This window comes from Diceros bicornis, chromosome 3 (genome assembly GCF_020826845.1).
Source record: "Diceros bicornis minor isolate mBicDic1 chromosome 3, mDicBic1.mat.cur, whole genome shotgun sequence".
NCBI lineage: Eukaryota > Metazoa > Chordata > Mammalia > Perissodactyla > Rhinocerotidae > Diceros > Diceros bicornis.
This window is the reverse complement of record NC_080742.1, coordinates 97,721,770-97,740,181: the sequence shown is the minus strand read 5'-3', so window position 1 is coordinate 97,740,181 and position 18,412 is coordinate 97,721,770. Positions and strand designations below refer to the sequence as shown.

Sequence of the window (18,412 nt, the reverse complement as noted above, 5' to 3'; positions counted from 1 at the left end):
TGATTTTACCTTTACACCATTTTTTGTTGCTAACGTCGTATACAGTCATGCGTTGCTTAATGAAGGGAATGTAGTCTGAGAAATGTGTCATCAGGTGATTTTATTGTTATGTGAACATCATAGAATGTACTTACACAAACCTAGATAGTATAACCTACTACACACCTAGGCTATATGGTACTAAACTTATGGGACCACCATCATATATGCAGTCCATCATTGACTGAAACATTGTTAATGGGGCACATGTCTTTATTTAGAAAGCTTAGGACTCACTGTAAATTCTAAGACTGATATCCATTGAGAGGTTCTCATAGAGAAGGTGAAATTTCTTCAATATAGTAGGTTTCCAAAGGTAGTACTTCATTAGATCATAACTACTTTCCCATTACATTGTGAACTAAATTTCTTATTTTTCATCAATTTAAGTAATTTTATTATGAACCATAGAATTTTATAACATTTGTGTACTGCAATAGCATTTTATTTTATTATTTTTTATAATTTTATTTATTTATTTATCCCCCCAAAGCCCCAGTAGATAGTTGTATGTCATAGAAGCACATCCTTCTAGTTGCTGTATGTGGGACATGGCCTCAGCATGGCTGGAGAAGTGGTGTGTCGGTGCGCACCCGGGATCCGAATCCGGGCTTCCAGCAGCGGAGTGCGCGCACTTAACCGCTAAGCCCCGGGGCCAGCTCTGCAATAGCATTTTAAATGAAGTGTTTCAAATTAACCTATTAATTTCATAATCTATTCCTGTGAGAGAAAAACAAGCCTCCAGAGTGGTGAGCTGTAGAGGATTGTAGTTTTGTTAACAATTAGTTATAAATAAGCAATCTCTTTCTTTTTTCTTTTTTAAATAGTAGACACCATTTCTGGCTTATAAATGCAAATCTGTTAAGCAAGAAGCACTGTTGACGTTTTTTGGTTTTTGTTTTTAGGATAAAAAAGGCAGATCAGTAAATCATATTGTTTAAGGAGATTCAGTTCTTGATAAATTATTTCACATCCAGCTTTTAATTGAAATAAGTTTGAATTTTGAAATGTTGCTTTATGTAGTATATACACAGTGATATTCATTGAAGGGAAAGAAATCATGCAGGTAGTTGTCATTGTCCATTCTTGGATACCTACAAGGTAAAACCTACATATCTGAAGCTTTATCTTAGAACCTATTGAAGAAGGTTTCATTAGTAGATAGATACATATTCTCTATTCTTTATGAGGAATAAAAGATGCAATGTAGACGCCAACAGTGATTTTTCCACATGCATTCTAGTCTAAATACTATGCTGCCTTTTTAAAAAATGACTTTTAAGAAGTATTTTGTATTATTTATATCTATTTATACTCTAGTGAATTGATACTAGAAAAGACTGATTAATATAAATTCAGCATGAACATTTCCATAGTGCAATTGCTTGGATTCAAACCCTTGTTCTTCCTTTATTGTCTGTGTGACACTAAGCAAGTTACCTTGTGAACTGTCTTGATTTCTTCCTCTATCAAATTATATCATATGGTTGTTGTAAGAATTTAACAATAACGCCTGTAAAGCGCCTGACACATAGCAAAATGGTAGTGCTGCCTTGTTTTCTTTCTTGAATTGCAGAATAATGCAGATATTATTCTGTGAAAACAGAGACTTGAGAAGGATATAAGTATCGTGTATTAAATGTAGCTCTGGAGTGGTGGTCCTAAAACCAAACAGATTGACTAATAAGTATTTGTGCTAAAATGGGCCGATAAAAATAACTGCAGGCCTTGAGCAAGTCAAACACTGGTCACAGTAAATACCATCTGTAGTAGGTTTCTTATGTTCAAAGCCACATAATGGTTGCACAGATTTTAGATCTAAGCAGCCTCTTACTAATACTACGTGTGGTATGCACTGCAGTAAAAGACACCACAGGTACTGCGGGAAAGCAGAGGAGGCAAGAGGGAAAGCTCACCTCAGCCTTGCAGGCCTAGGCGTGTTTTCTAGGAGAAATGAAGACTAAACCCTTGCTACTCAAAGTATGACCTGCAGACCTGCAGGAATACCAGCATCACCTGCGAGTTTGTTAGGTAGAATCTCAGGCTCCACTTAACTTGAGTGAAAATGTGTATTTTAAGAAGATCCCCATGCAGGCTAAAGTCTAAGAAACATTGCTCTAAACCATTGAGAAACTAGTTTTAAACCTAAAAAATGTCTAGCCCTTTGGGTGTCAAGCTACAAATACATCAGATTAGAGGCCTCAGACTTTCCTCTTAGTTTCCTTGTGCCTCTCATTTTATTTCTGAAGCCATTACCAAAACCATTACAGCATCAGCCAAATTCATGATCTTAAATTACTGAAGGCTAAATCTGGTAACAGCTATTTCTGTACTTCTATAGTATCTTATCAAGTCACTATCAGGACTGAATTTCTTGTTCTATTTGATGTTGAACTCAGTTTTGTATAGGAGACTTATGTGAAAAGAATTCCGTAAGTCCTAAAAGTGAGTTGTTTCCTGCAGTAGCTGTAACGTACATGAGTTAATATATGTACCAAAAAGACAAATTATAAACTCTTATGTTTTCTGTTTCTCTCACTAGTTGTCCTCCTTTCTGCTCTCTCTTCATGGTTTTCACTTTCTCTAAATCAGACTCACCTTTTAATAGCATCCTGGTTTTGCACACTGTGTTAGGAGAGGGTGGACCTGAGGTTGACTTAGGACTTGGAGGTGTGACGTTTGCCCAGGAGACATCAAACCTTCTCTGGCCACTCTTAAAACTGGTTCAGTAGATTAGGATACTCTTGGGCTCTAATTGTGACAATTATCGTATTTAACAGCCAGCAACAGGATTTGACTTCTAATAGAAGGTTGCCCACAATAGCCTGTCCTCCACCTGCCGTGATTGTTTCCATTTGCTTATCCTACAGTCCTTGTAACAGCTGTATAATTTACTAGGTTGACAAATTTATGTGAGAAATTGGCCTCAAAGCAGAAAGAAGCTTAATACTATCTTTAAATAGTTTTTGGGTTCAGTAATTATTGTTGGAACCTAATTCAATCTCTGCCAAGTAGTGTTTTTTAAAAGTTCCTACATATAGGATTTGATAGCAAGTTGGTTCTCTTTAGCTCTCTTTACAATTTCAAGTCTCCTGGTGCCTACATTTTGCAGCCTTTTGCTTTTAATTCAGTTGGTAGATAGTTTAAGAGTAACAGTGTATTGGATAGCTTGGTAAGTTTTTTTAATAGGTGAGGAAGTCCAAGATTCTAGGCCACAACTGGTGGGGGAATTAGTGTATTTTCATATCTTAGAACAGTGTTTATTGGTGCATTTATGCATACGTGCATGCAGAAAAGATAATAAATGCTCAGTAGAAAAAAATAGATGTTCAATATGTGCTGAACAGAATGCTTAACATAGCAGTGAGTAAAAAGAGCATGGTCTCTTCTCATCAGGCTTATAGTCCAATGGCAACAAATAAGTACAAGTGTAGTAAGTGTAAATTCAAGTGTAACGATGTAAACCATGTAGCACTAGACAGGGCGAGCTAACGTCTTCTCAGTGATGTGTGGGTTCTTTTTGATCCAAGCTGAGATCTGAAGGATAATTTATAACTAAAGTTGATAATTATAGCTGTATTTTAGTTTTAAGGTGTAAAGAATATATTAAGTAATTTCTTCTTTGTCAAAATATCTAAGTATAATCAATTTTTCTTGAGTTCCTATAAAATTGCACACAATCTTCCAATGTCTTATGATAATAGACTTATTGAAATTCATAATGTAATTACCCAAGCTTTTAGTATATAAGTTCTTCATAGTAGTTTTCTAGTTATTCCAGAAATGGCATCCAAACATTCTTAATCTATAGAGATTAAAATCTCTATAAAATCCCTTCATTTTGTTCGCCCATGCTATATGAAGTGTGAATGCTTTTTGAAATGCGATATAATTTTGGCAACAAAGCCAACTTTTAAATTACAATAAGTAACATTTTATTTAGAGTATGACTTTTTATGGTATGTTTTAAGAACTGTCTACTGACAACATTAAAATGACCTACCAAAAGGAATTTAAGATGTACACTGGCCAAATATCCTCAGAGAAAAACCAGTGGAAATATTGAGAGAACTACATTTAGAGATCTCTTGCCCCCACTCTCTACCACTAAATAATTATAAACAATGAAACGTAAGACTCCAAATTGTGATCAATGAGAAGTTGCTAAAAGTGTGTTAAGGGAGATGATGGTTTACTTAGAGGACTGAGGAAAGACCTTTCTGATGGGGAAATATTTAAGACCGTACCTGAAGAATTGGAAGAAGCCAGCCATGGGAGAGTTAGAGCCGTTCTGAGTCTGTGGGGCCCCATTGGTGAAGAGCTTGACATATTTGAAGGATAGCAAGGAAGGCAGGGTGGCTAGGGCACACCGGCAGTGAGAGAGTGAGACAAGATGAAGCTGGAGAGAGGTGGTGGGACAGGTTTGTATGTTTAGTGCACTGAGGAGCTGTTGAGGGGTTTAGAACAGGGTAGTGACTTGCTTGATCAGATTTACATTTTTGAAGAGTCCCTCTGGCTGCTATGTGGAAAAATGCTTGAGGAGATGCAGGCGAGGAAGAAGCGTAAAGAGCAGTAGACTGTTAGAACAGGCTAGGTGAGAGGTGACGGTAGTAGCCAAGACTGGTCCACTGGCGTGGGAGTGCAGAGAAGTAGAACGATCAGGGACAAAACTTGAAGATAAAATGTACTGAATTTTCTGATGGTTTGGATTGAACGAATGGTGGGGGAGAGGACTGAAGGGGCAGAGGAGAGTGATGAGGGAAAAGAACACATCAAATGACTCCCAGTTTTCTGACGCAAGGACTGGAATCTGTTTCTAAAGATGGGGAAGATTATGAGATGGAACTGGGTTAAGGGAGAGATTTTAGACCTGGTAAACTTGAGAGGTTTTGTGTGACAGAATGGAAATGCTAAGAAGGAAGTTGAAAATCATGCTAACTTGGAGCTCTCAGAATACCTTAGAACCAGAAATGTGAATTTGGGAGACACCACCTTCCAAAATGGTGTTTACAGCATCATTATAGATAATACCATTTAGGATGAGACTACACAGAGGAGCAGAGTTGTCCAGGCTTTAGCCCTGGGAAACACTGGGGCTTTAGAGGTCAGGTGGAGGAAGAACTTGTGTGGGAGGCTGGGCAAGGTCAGCAAGGGAGGGCAGAGAAACATTCACAGGTGTGCTGCACCGAATCCAGCAGAGCTGTATGTAGATGTTGAGAGTTGGAGTAAAATGAGAGTAGAGAAATGAGGTCATTTCTCATCAGGCTTATAGTCCAATGGCAACAAATAAGTACAAGTGTAGTAAGTGTAAATTCAAGTGTAACCGTGATGTAAACCATGTAGCACTAGACAGGGGGAGCTAATGTCCTCTGAATGATCTGTGTAGGTTCTTTTTGATCCAAGCTGAGATCAAAGACCCTGAGGTTCCCAAAGACCCTGGACGCAGTAGGAAAGACATAGGTGTAGATGCAGGTTGATCTGATAGTGGGAAAGTGTGGTAACGCTGTTGTCAGTGAAATCACCACAGCCATTAGCTGAGTTTGAGGGTAGGTTAATTAGAAGTGATACCAGTCTCACCTTGGTGTAGTGTTTCTTAAAATACTGTTATTCCATTAACTATGTCCTCCCCAAAGGGTAGTCAAGCTCTTATTTCTGGCTGATTATTTAAATTCCCAGTGGCATTTTTATGTGATTAATAGGCTGTTACTTGTTAGTTTGTTAATATTCTCAAAACCTGGTAAGTACTGTGTTTCTTGTCTTAAGTTTTGGTCATTTAATTGGTAAAATTATAGCATGAATTGTTGAATTACCTAATTCAAAATAGGTTCTTTATTGTTTGACATTTGTTTTGTGTTTTTCTTTAAAATGTTATCTTTGTGGAGTAAACATTTTTCTTTATGCTGCTTAGCATCTTCATCAGACTAGTTCACTTTATTGCTGAATGTGGTTATTTGAAAGTGAAATGTTTTCGTTTTATTTTAACTATTTTAATAAATACTATTTCTTGTGTAAATAAACAGGTACTTTAGGCGTTTTGATTTGCAAATTTAGGACAATTTGCTTTAACATTTTTTCACTTTTCAAATTAGGCCCTGGGATGTAATCTGGTTAAGGGAGAGATTTAGTATAATAGTCTCCTAAATAAAAATGAAACCCAAAACTCAACAACTGATGGTCACTGAAGGAAGAGTAATTAAATGCTAGGATTATAATGGTTTTGCATCTTAAGGTTACAAACTAACTTTCCACAATTTAAAGTGAACACATCTATTGATTGCTCATGTTTCTGATTGCATTTTTGGCCTACTGGTATGTATGGTTGTTTATAGCATAACATTTTTTAAAGTTAACCACTTCTGCTTTCCAATAGAGTGATAATTGTTAGAAGAAAATAATTCCCAAATAGTTTCTTATAGTGTTAATTCTTAGAGTTTGATTGACTTTTATTTATATCTTGGTGCTATAATTGCAGTTTTTGAGCCAATGTTGATGTCATATAAACCTTAATTTTTAATATGTTTCATTGTACCAATGTTTCAACCAGAATAAAATATTTAATGTAAATTGTAGCTGTGAACGTTTAAGTATAAAGTCACCGTAAGTGATAAACTTATTTTCCATACCTTGAAGCAATTTGTCCTAAATTTCCATACGTCTACATTTGTTTTTGCTGTTCTAAAATTCCTTGGTTGCTGGCTTGGACCTTTTACGTTGCTGAGTTTTATACATCTATTTTCTCACCTGCCATATCCTAGGGGGCTTGGAGTACCCATAATACAGTGAGCCCACCTTCCTGGTCCCCAGACATTTCAGAAGGTCGGGAAATTTTTAAACCCAGGCAGCTTCCTGGCAGTGCCATTTGGAGCATCAAAGTGGTAAATAAAATTGCATTTACATTCATATATCATTTCTTTCTGGTTGGTTTTGTCTGAGTAGAAATTAAGAATTAAACCTTTCTTTTCTAGATAAATAGTTCAGCTTCCACAGCCACTTTTTTAATCTAAAAATTTTTAATAAGCAGCATGCTTGCACTTAAAAATCTGGATTAGGAGGAAATTTAATTGCAATTTTACATGACTGACTTCAAGTATAAATTTTTTTTAATACCTTTTTTATAATTGCTTCCTTTTATGTTGTAATTACCAGTATTACTATGGGGGGAATCCTTGTCACACAGACTGTGAAGTAATTAAGGACTTGCTCATTTATGATATCATAAAATTTTGTTGCTGAGAAAAGAATAAAAGAAAACTACACTAATCTGTTATGTACTGATGGAGAAGAAATACCAGAATTGCAGCAGATTTCACTGTCTGTTAATAACTTCAGAGCATTAGGGCCTGTTTTCCATGTCGTTGGTGGATGTCTCGGCTAGTCTTTGAAGTTAAGTAGTCTGTTGCATTTTGAAGGGTAAAAAAATTAATTCGAAAAAGTGTTAATCATCTGAAAAGTTAAAATATTTTACTGACTAGAGAACACAGTTTTTCTTCACCTTCTATATTTAATATAATTCTGGAGTAAGGCTGTTTAGACTAATCAAGGATTTCAAAGGAGTTCTAGATTCCACTTTGTTATTTTCTTTTTTCTTCTTCTTTTTTTTTTTGTGTGAGGAAGACTAGCCCTCAGCTAACATCTGTTGCCAATCCTCTTTTTCCTGAGGAAGATTGGCCCTGGGCTAACATCCTTGCCCATCTTCCTCCACTTTATATGTGGGACGCCTGCCATAGCATGGCTTGATAAGTGGTGCCTAGGTCTGCACCCGGGATCCGAACCTGCGAACCCCGCACCGCCGAAGCTGAGTGCGCGAGCTTAACCACTACGCCACTGACCCATCCCCTCCACTGTCTTATTTTCTATCACCGTTGGAAGAACTATTTTCAACTCACTCTGATGTATCATGCAAGGTGTTAAAAGTATAAACACTTGTTTTAAGAGTATGAAAGATGGCTTGTTTGACAATTTTGAAGCAAATACCATTGATTTTTACTTATTCATATCTGTGTCATTGGATGTTGGGGGAAAATAAATTGAGAGATCATTATAGTCTTGATTTAGTCATTGTCTTAACTTTTAAAAAGTCTTTTCTACCTATTAAAAAAACAACAGAAACTATCCAGTTCAACCCTACCTTTTCCCTTGTTCAAAGAAGCTGAAGAGATCTAAAGGAGAGCAGTTTAAGAGGACAAGGAGAGGTCATTTGAAAACTGGAAGTTGGCTGTTATTTATTAAAACCGAAGGGAAAAAAAGGTCCCCCCTCCCTTTTGTTCATGTGTATCTATTTCATGCTCACAATATAATCATAAATTATTGACTGGGAAACCGTTCTGCTACCATAATCATAGGTAATGAGCTCAGCATTTCAAACTATGATAAGTGACGTCAATTGAAGATAAAACATACATTTAACTTGTTAGGAAATTTTTTTCCTATTTTAATAGTTTTAAATATACATAATGTAAGTATGTGTAGATGCCAGGTTTTTTCAGGTAGTAATACATACATTAGTCTGATTATAAACAAGAGAAAAACAACAACAAATAACCTTAGTACTTATTTGTTAAAATATCAGGGAAGTTAACATGTTTTCCCATGGAATTTTTTCTTGTGTTAGGTAAAGATTCAGATAAATTATTTCCATTTCAAGTAATTATTATCTGAATGATTTAAACCACATCAGCTTTCCTATAATCTTTAAATAAATTGTCCTCTAAATATTATGGTAGAACGAGGTACACATTTGAGTTCATATAGATAGCTATTGAATAGTAAAGGAAACTGACAATTTTAGTGACAGGAAAAATACCGTTGTACACTCCCTCAAGTTAGCTTTCATGCAATGTAGCCATTCAGAGTAATGGTTAAGCATATGGACACTGGAACCAGACTTGCTAGCTCTATGATTTTGAACAAGTTACTTAACTCTTTCTTATCCCTTTTGAGCACTTATCTCTAAAATGGGGATAATAAAATAGTACTGACCTTATGAGATTGTTGAGAGTAAAAAGTGCTGAGAGCAGTACATAGTAAGTGCTCAGTGCATGCTAGCTATTACTGTAATTATTGAGAGACCAGTTAGCAAGAGTCCTTCCTTACACTTGCTCTGTTGTTGCACATGGAGATACCTGGATGGGGCTGTGGCTGTTGTAGCCATCAGAATGTAGGATTAGGAAATGGAAAAATAATACCAAGGTTTGCTGATGCAAGGCATTCACAGTGACAGACGTGAAGTTTGATTCTAAGCTTAGAGGCATTTTGTATTTATATTTTTAAGTCTCAGAATACATATTGAAATATACAAATAATAAGCCTGGTCTCTTAATATTTATAATCTGGTCAGAATAAAAGAGAGAAGCAAGTATTTGTGTAACATTTAGTAAGATGTTTTATCTCACATTTGGATTTTAAAACTCTTTTGGATGTTTTCAGAATGCTGACTTTTCCCTATCTGTTGTGTAGGGCCGTGGGTCGGGATTTCCAGGAAAGCGGAGACCTCGTGGTGCAGGACTGTCAGGACGAGGCGGCAGAGGCAGGTCAAAACTGAAAAGTGGAATTGGGGCAGTTGTCTTACCTGGGGTAAGGCTCACTTCCTTTACCTCTGCTATAATCCTTCGTGTGTCGACAGATGGAGATATCTCATTTCTAGCAAATTAGTTAGATCCTGAGAGTCACATAAATAGGCTAAAATTTTTATTTTATTCTATCTCTACTTTGCATTTGTTTTAAACCTTTGATCAGATTTTCTTTTATATTTTCTACTTTCTCATCCTCTTTTCTTGCCTTCCTCTTTGACCTTGATCTTTCTATTCCAATCTTTCACCAAAATTCAATATGTAATATATTTGCTTTTTTATTAAAAGGGAAAAAAGCAAATAAACTCCTGGTATATTCTTGAGTTTATTTAAAAATTTTAATTATGTTGGCATTTTAAGGTTTGGTTTTGTTTTGTTTTGTTTTTTGTGAGGAGGACCAGCCCTGAGCTAACATCCGTTGCCAATCCTCCTCTTTTTTGCTGAGGAAGACTGGCCCTGGGCTAACATCCATGCCCGTCTTCCTCTACTTTATATGGGATGCCGCCACAGCGTGGCCTGACAAGCGGTGCGTCAGTCCATGCCCAGGATGTGAACCTGTGAACTCCGTGAAGTGCGTGAACTTAACAGCTACTCCACCAGGCCGACCCCTTAAGTTTTTGATTGTGGTTGCTCTCTGTGTTGTAATATGGCTAAAGAAGAAACTAGAAAGGTTGCACATTAGTGTGGACTCTAAAAACATTGAAGGTTTTATGATTATCTTTGACATATTTTAATTTAAGATTGATAAATATTTGCTCATTGGCATGTTAAGAGGCTTTATTTGAATGTGTATTGAAAAAGCTGTATTTGACAAATAATGGCAGATATTTTATGGAGTAACTTTATTATTTTACCAAAATCCTGCTTTTCAAGTTCTAGTTGTCATTTAAAGTTCAGGAGACAGGTGGGTTTGTTCAATTTTAATACTAAAAGAGTAAAGAAACTTGGATTCTGGTCCTTTTTTAAAAAAACCAATCCCCCCACAGAATTGACATTGAGGTATCATTGATACAAGGTACGAATATCTGAAGTGTACAGTTTTGTAGGTTTTGACATACGCACCCTTGAGAACCACACCACAATAAGACAGTGAACATATTCATCCCCCAAAGTTTCTGTTGCCACCCCGTCATGCTTGTAGTTGTGCTGGTTCGCTGCTCTGCGTCCTCGAGGGCCGGCTGCTACAGCACAGTGGGCTCTCCCTCAGACTGGGCTTCTGCTCTGCAAGCGTTTGCACCATCCCACAAAGTTTCTTCATGGCTCTCTGAAATCCCTCTGCTTTCCTCCTTGCCACCAGTCCTCAGCCCCAGGCACTGACTGATCTGATTTCTATCACTGTTGATTAGTTTGCATTTTCTAGAGTTTATATAAGTGGAATCATACAGAAGGTACTCTTTTTGGTCTGATTTCATTCAACATAATTATTTAGAGATTAATCCATGCTATTGCATATGTTAATAGTTCATTCCTTTTTGTTGCTGAAGAGTATTCCGTATTATGTATGTGCCACACTTTGTATATCTCTTCACCTGTTCAAGGACATTATGTTTACTTCCATTTTGTGGCTATTAGAAACAAAGATGCTATGAACTTTTATGTTTAAGTCTGTATATGGATATATGCTTTCTTTTCTCATGGGTAAATATCTAGGAGTGGAGTGGCTGGATATATGGTAGGTATATGCTTAGCTTTTTAAGAAAAGACTTTTTCAAGTTGGATGTAACGTTTTATGTTTGCAAGAGTATTTGAGGTTCTTGTTTCCCCCACGCACTCACCTACGCTTGGTATGGTCAGTCTTCTTAATTTCAGCCATTGTAACAGGTACATTAACAGTGTCTCATTTGCATTTCTTTGATGACTGATGATGTTGATCAGCTTCTCAGGTGCTTATTTACTCTCTGTATATCTTCTTTGATAAAGTTGCTCATTTAGTACATTTTAAAAAATTGAGTAGTTTTTTAACTTACTGAGTTTTAACATTTCTTTATGTATTCTGGACACAAGTTATTTATCATTTATATAATTTGCAAATATTTTCTTGGATTTTTTTGGTTTTTCTTTTTATTTTCTTAACTATGTCTTTCAAAGAGCAGATATTTTAATTTTGATGAAGTCTGGTTTATTGTACTTTTGGTTTCTGAGAAATATTTCTGTAACCCAGGGTCACAAATATATTCTGTCTTTTCTTCTGGAAGTTATATGGTTTTAGGTTTTACATTTAGATCTGTGATCCAGTTTGAGTTAATTTTTATGTATGATATGAATATGGATCGAAGTTTAGTTTTTTCCATACTGAATATCCAGTTGCTTTAGCACCATTTCTCTGAATTGCCCTTGAATCATTCTTGAAAATTAGTTATCTGTATATTTGTGGATCTAATTTTGGAATGTCTGTGCTATACCATTGATCCATTTTTCCATCTAGGCCAATACTGCACTATCTTGATTACTTCTACTTTATAACTACCCTTGAAATCAGACACTATTAGTCTTCTAATTTTCTACTTTTTCAAAGTTAATTTGGCTATTCTAAATCCTTCGTATTTCTATATGAACTTTAGAATTAGCTTGTCAGTTTCTACAAATAAGCCTGCTAGGATCTTAATTGGGTTTGCATTCAAACTATAGATTAATTTGGGGAAAATTGACATTTTAACCATACTGAATCTTTCAACCCGTGAACATTGTGTATCTCTCCATTCCTTAGGTCTTTAATTTCTCTCAGTGATGTTCTTTAATTTTCAACATACAGGTCTTTCACGCAGTTTCTCAGATTTATCTCTAAGTCTTCTATATTTTTTTGCTATTGTAAATGGTAGTGTTGTCTTAATTTCAGATTGTGGTTGTTGGTTGCTAGTATCTAAAATACTACTCGGCTGGCCCCGTGGCTTAGCGGTTAAGTGTGAGCACTCCGCTACTGGCGGCCCTGGTTCGGATCCCGGGCGTGTACCGACACACCGCTTCTCCGGCCATGCTGAGGCTGCGTCCCACATACAGCAACTAGAAGGATGTGCAACTATGACATACAACTATCTACTGGGGCTTTGGGGAAAAAAAAAAAAAGGAGGAGGACTGGCAATAGGTATTAGCTCAGAGCCGGTCTTCCTCAGCAAAAAAAAGAGGAGGATTAGCATGGATGTTAGCTCAGGGCTTATCTTCCTCACAGAAAAAAAATAAAGAAAGAAAGAAAATACTATTCATTTTTGTGTATTGATTTTGTATCCTACAACCTTACTAAACTCCCTTATTACTTCTAGTTTCTTATTTGTAGAATCCATTGGATTTTCTACATATATGATCATCTTGTCTGCAAATAAAGTTTTATGCTTTCTTTTCAATCTGGAGGCCTTTCACTTTTATTCTGTATTGCATTGCTGTAACCTTCAGTACAGTGTTGGCTAGAAGTGATGAGGTCAAATAACTTGTTTTGATCTTGGAGAGAAAGCATTTAGTCTTTCGTCGTTAAGTATGGTGTTAACTTAGTTTTGTTTTGTTTTTTTAATAGACATCCTAAATCAGTTTGAGGAAGCTCCTTTCTATTCATAATTTGCTGAGATTTTTTTTCTTTTAATCAAGAGTAGACGCTGGATTTTGTCAAATGCTTTTTCTGTATTTATAGAGGTGATCATATGGCTTGTTCGTTGATATGGTGAATTTTTAGATTGATGAGCTTTTTTGTATGCAAAAGGATTCTTGCATTCCTGGGGTAAACTCTACTTGGTGATGATGTTTTATCTTTTTTACATATTGTTGGATTCAATTTGCTAAAAATTTTAGACTTTTTATGTCTGTATTTATGAGGGACATTGGGCTATAGTCTTATTTTCTTACAATGTCTTTGGTTTTGATATCAGGCACTTAATTATTCCTGATGGAATGACCATTTTGCTTTTATGAATCATCTTGTTAGACTTTCTAAAATCTTAAAAAGCTAATTTTGAGATACACATATAATATATGAATACATTTCTTCTAATAAAAAAATTAAAACATAAGTGGATCAAAATTTTCTCTACCACCACTACCCCTTCAGTCCTGATTTTCTCCCTTTTAACAGTTTGGTGTCTTTACATATTAGGTTGATCCATATGAAATTGCCAACATTCAACCATTTTTAACCTGCAAAACAGCAATTTCTTATGATTCAACTTATTATAAATGTTTCAGTAGACTACATATAGTTGCTTTGTATGTTTTTATACCATAGTGCTCTACCTCAGACATTATTCCCCAGCTTATTTTTCCTCTCAACAATGTAGCTTGGTGATATTTTGCATGGAAATTCATAGAAATTTCTATCTTGCTATTTTCTACATGCTGCATAATTTTCCAAAGTTTGGATTTGCCGTAGTTTTACTTGTTCCCTAGTGATGACTATTTAGGTTGCTTACAGTTTTCTCTTGTAGTCTTTAGGCTTTTTATTACTGTAAATTATTCTCATTGTTGACTTATCATGAAACAGTAGTACTGTCCACTAAAACTGCATTGAACTTATTTATATTGAAAAATATTATTCCTGTAATATATTGCTTCTGTTTAGTTATCATTTCAGTCATTCCTCAAAAACAATAATTATTTTACTTTATATTTTGACCGTAACCTGTTATGTTTCGTCTTTGTTCTTCCAGGCTAGATTGTAAGCTTTTTAAGGGAAGAGGATCGTATTTTATAATTTTGGCGTTGGCCTCCTTGTTTTCTTTTTTAGCATCTAATTCAGAGCTTTTTTCATGATAAGCACTCTGGAAATAATTATTAATAAACCAGTGTGTACTTAGGTGATTTGGTCAGATTTAACCACCTCCAGAAATGAACATCTATGGTTGATAATCCTTTGGCTAATACTAAAATTTTGATAAGTTATTCAAAATAATAATATTCTAAAGCAGTGCTGTCTAAAAGAAATAAAATGTGAATCACATATCCAATCTAAAACTTCCTGGTAGCTACATTAAAAAAGGGAAAGAGGAACAGGTGAAATTTAATTTTAATGTACTATGTCTTTTGATTCAATATATCCAAAATATTACCATTTTAACGTGTAATGTATAAAAGATACATGGTTATTTATGAGCTGTATTCACATTCTTTTTTGTTTGGTACTAAGTCTTTGAAATCTGGTGTGTATTTTATACTTATAGCATATCTCAATTTGCCCTAGCAAGTTTTAAGAGTCACTAAATAGAGTGATTGATACGTGTAAATGTATGTATATGTATGCATATCTACGCATATATACCCACACACACACACAGTTTCTTGACTAGAATTTCTGGGTAATCAAGTTTTACTAAAGGCAGGTTTATATTTTCTCATTGCTTCCTGACCTGTGGGACTTGTAGCTATGAAGAAACAGTTAGGTGAATAAAAAATGTCATGACTTATACATTTTTATGGTAGTATCTTGGCAATAATAATCTAATTTGGAATCGTTGTTCTTAGACCCTGGCAAAAGTTGTATTTGGAATATGAATCTTCTCAAGCTTTCCAGTTAAGACGTAGAATACAAGTGAAAAATATAACTTCACATTTTGTGTATTTTCCTTTTTATAGGTGTCTGCTGCAGATCTTTCATCAAATAAGGATGAAGAAGAAAACTCTATGCACAATACCATTGTGTTGTTTTCTAGCAGTGACAAGTTCACTTTGCATCAGGTTTGAACTAAATTATTATCTTCCACTTTTGAATTCCTTGTTCATTTCTACTTTATCCCGTATGCACGGAAGTCATCTAATAGTTAGCTCTAGAGCTTTATTAGCCAAGAAGGTATTTTTTAAGAATTATAAAATGAGTATATTCTTAGCTTAGTCTCCAATTTAAAATATATTCATGTATTCTTAATTTCAGGATATGTGTGTAGTTTGTGGCAGTTTTGGCCAAGGAACAGAGGGAAGATTACTTGCCTGTTCTCAGTGTGGTCAGTGTTACCATCCATACTGTGTCAGTATTAAGGTAAATACATTTGTTTAAATGAGTTAGCAAGAATGTATTGAATTTTGATTTGATTTGAGTAGTACATGCTGCTTCCAGTTCTTATAATTAATCAAGTATTGTTTGTGAGGATTATTATACATATATGACCATATTTAAGGACTTTAAATATTGCCTTTTGTGTGTTACCTCAAGAAATTAACTCCTATGAATCTGTCGTCTTAAATTGGAGTAATTATCCTGCTTCTGTCTTGAGAAAGTAAAACATAAAAATGTATGCATTTAATTTAAAGGATACTTTATACTATTATTTGCTAAGGCACAAGGTTCAGTTGATGCATTCTTTCTATTGATTATAAAAGTTGAGAACAACTAGAGTACTTAGGAAAAATTCATTAGCCCACCCTGGTCTCTCCCCACATTCACTCTTCTCAACCTTGACCCTATAAAAAAGGACATTTTCTGTTCGGCTTTTTGCATCTGTGGGTTGATACTTTTAATCAATTTTGGAGCAGTTTTAGCCATTATTGAAATGTTTTTCTGCCCCCACCCCCCCACCCCACCTCGGTCGTGTGTGAGCAAAATTACATGATGTTGTCCCCTGATCACTGGGTTGATTTTTTTTTTTTTTTTTTCAGTTGTTTTTCTCTCTGGGCTTCAGTTTGTATAGTTTCCATTACATTCCCCAACTCTCTATTATTATGAAGTATCTAAGCTATTTTTAAGCCTACCCAGTGGATTTTTAATTCAGATAGTTGTATTTTTTAGTTTGTTTCATTTTATTGTTTATAGTTGTCTTGTTTTAACGTTAAATTTAGTTTTAAATTTTTTCTTCATTATGTTTTTTCCTTTCAAGTCCTTATATATATTTATAATTTTCTGCTAATTCTATCGTCTCTGACATTTCTCATACTAATCAGTCTTTCTCCTCATTAGAATAGGTTTTCCTGCCATTTCTTTTTTTTTTTAATCTGGTAATTTTTGAGTGTGGACGTTGTGTATTGTGATAGTATATTCTTGGGAGTCTAGATGTTGTTCCTTTAGAAAGTATTGAGTTTTTGTTTGGCATGTAGTTATTTGTGGATAATTTGAACCTTTTGAAGCTTCTTTTTAAGCTTTCTGGAGCCTTCACTCTGAGGTGGCTATTCTCTGACTTTTTGTTCTTAAACCTAAACACTCTGAAACATTATTGAGGATCCCGTAGAGTTTTTGTTTATGAGGATAATAATTATTAAATATTTACCATTTTAGAAATTAAAACTGAGGATATTTTAAAACAGGAATATGTAAACACAGCTTGTATGATGTCAATGTAATGATGTTTTATATATCAGGTAGCCTTTGCAAAACATCACTGTGAGTGAATTTAAGTGAAAAAGACCAATAACATCTTAGTATTATTATGAAAATAGTTTTAACCTCGCAAACCTGCTGGGGCTCCCCAGACCACATTGTTGTAGCACTAGTTTAATCCTATACTTGAGGCCCGGCCTTTATGAGATCTCTACTGAATCCCCCCGGCCCCGCCCTCCTTCACCAGTGCCTTTTCAGTCTGACTGGTTGAGATTCAAATGTCTTCCAGCATTGTGTGAGCTCTGATAAGTGTTCAATTTACGAATTCCCAGTAGCTCTTCTTTGCCCGGGTTGTGGGTCTTTGTTTGGCCTCCTAGATGTGCCACTTGGTGTTCAGCCAAAGACTTCAGGGAAGTCCTTTGTAGATTTCTGGAGCTCTTAGTCTTTACTGCCGCACCCTTTCTAGTCCTCTGTCCTGCAGATTCCAGCTACCTCAGCCTCCCTGAACTCCACCACGTGTCCTGACCTCAGGGAGACCACTGTGCTCTGCTGGGGTTCTCCCTCCCTGGGCAGCATTCTGGAAAATATCTGCAGGCCGAATATCACAGGACTCACCTCACTTGTTTCCCTCCTCTCAGAAACCACAGTCCTGTGCTGCCTGTTGTACAATATCTGAAAACAAGTGTTTCATACATTTTGCTCAGTTTTCTAGTATTTTATGATGGGAAAAGATCTCATCCCAGTTACTCCATCATGGTTGAAGCAGATTTTCATTATAGATTTTATTAAAACTTTAGACTTGGTACCGTGGTTAGAACCCTGAGTAATACCTTACTTGAAAGAGCTCTTGAAAATAAAGACTAAAGCAGTTTAGTAGAGAAAAAAGAGTTGATAGTAGAGCCCTGAAATATATACTAAGAGGGAATTTCAAAGAGGGAAAAATTGTTCAAATGTTGAAGTACTGCAGAGAAGTCACGTAACACAAACACTAACATGTCAATTAGATTTGAGGGTAAGGGGGTCTCGACTGACTGACTTGAGCAGTTTCAATGGTGACAGGCATAGTGACCAGAGTGTAGTGTGTTTAAGAGTGTATATAAACTGAGTAACTTGAGATTTGGGCTGTAAAGAACCACAGGATAGGTATCTGTGAAATAGGAAAACTTAGTAGGAGTGGAGATATAGTAAAAAAAATTTCTATCACTAAACACCTTGGATCTGTCTCCCACTTTATCTTCATTTTACTTTTCTTCTAAGCCAAAGATTGGTAAACTACAGCACACAGGCCAAATCTGTCTAGCCTATTGCCTGTTTTTGTAAATGAACTCTTGTTGGAATGCTGCCATGCTCTTTTGTTTACATATCTACAGTGAGTGTAATACTACAATGGCACAGTTGTGTAATTCAACAGACCAAATGCCCTGCAAAGTCTAGAATATTTACTATCTGACCCTTTACAGAAGAAGTTTGCTGGCTATTGCTCTAAGCCACCCTGCTCTTCCTACCCTAGGCTCTCTTCCATTTGGGTGAATAATATAACTTGATAATCTAAGGCTAATTTAAAAGAATCAGTAGGCTAATC

At 35.7% G+C, this 18,412-nt stretch overlaps 1 protein-coding gene across 14 annotated transcripts in view; it reads left to right on the top strand.

The window, feature by feature from the left end:
- KMT2C (lysine methyltransferase 2C) overlaps window positions 1–18,412 on the top strand; it is a 281,910-nt gene that overhangs the window by 173,958 nt on the left and 89,540 nt on the right. For 13 of the 14 annotated variants that reach the window (XM_058533734.1, XM_058533631.1, XM_058533656.1 and 10 more), the window contains 4 exons: window positions 6,795–6,914; window positions 9,496–9,612; window positions 15,159–15,260; window positions 15,454–15,558. In XM_058533734.1, coding sequence (XP_058389717.1) covers window positions 6,795–6,914; window positions 9,496–9,612; window positions 15,159–15,260; window positions 15,454–15,558 — 444 coding nt within the window. The remainder of the gene's footprint in view (window positions 1–6,794; window positions 6,915–9,495; window positions 9,613–15,158; window positions 15,261–15,453; window positions 15,559–18,412) is intronic. The other variant, XM_058533691.1, reaches the window with a different exon arrangement.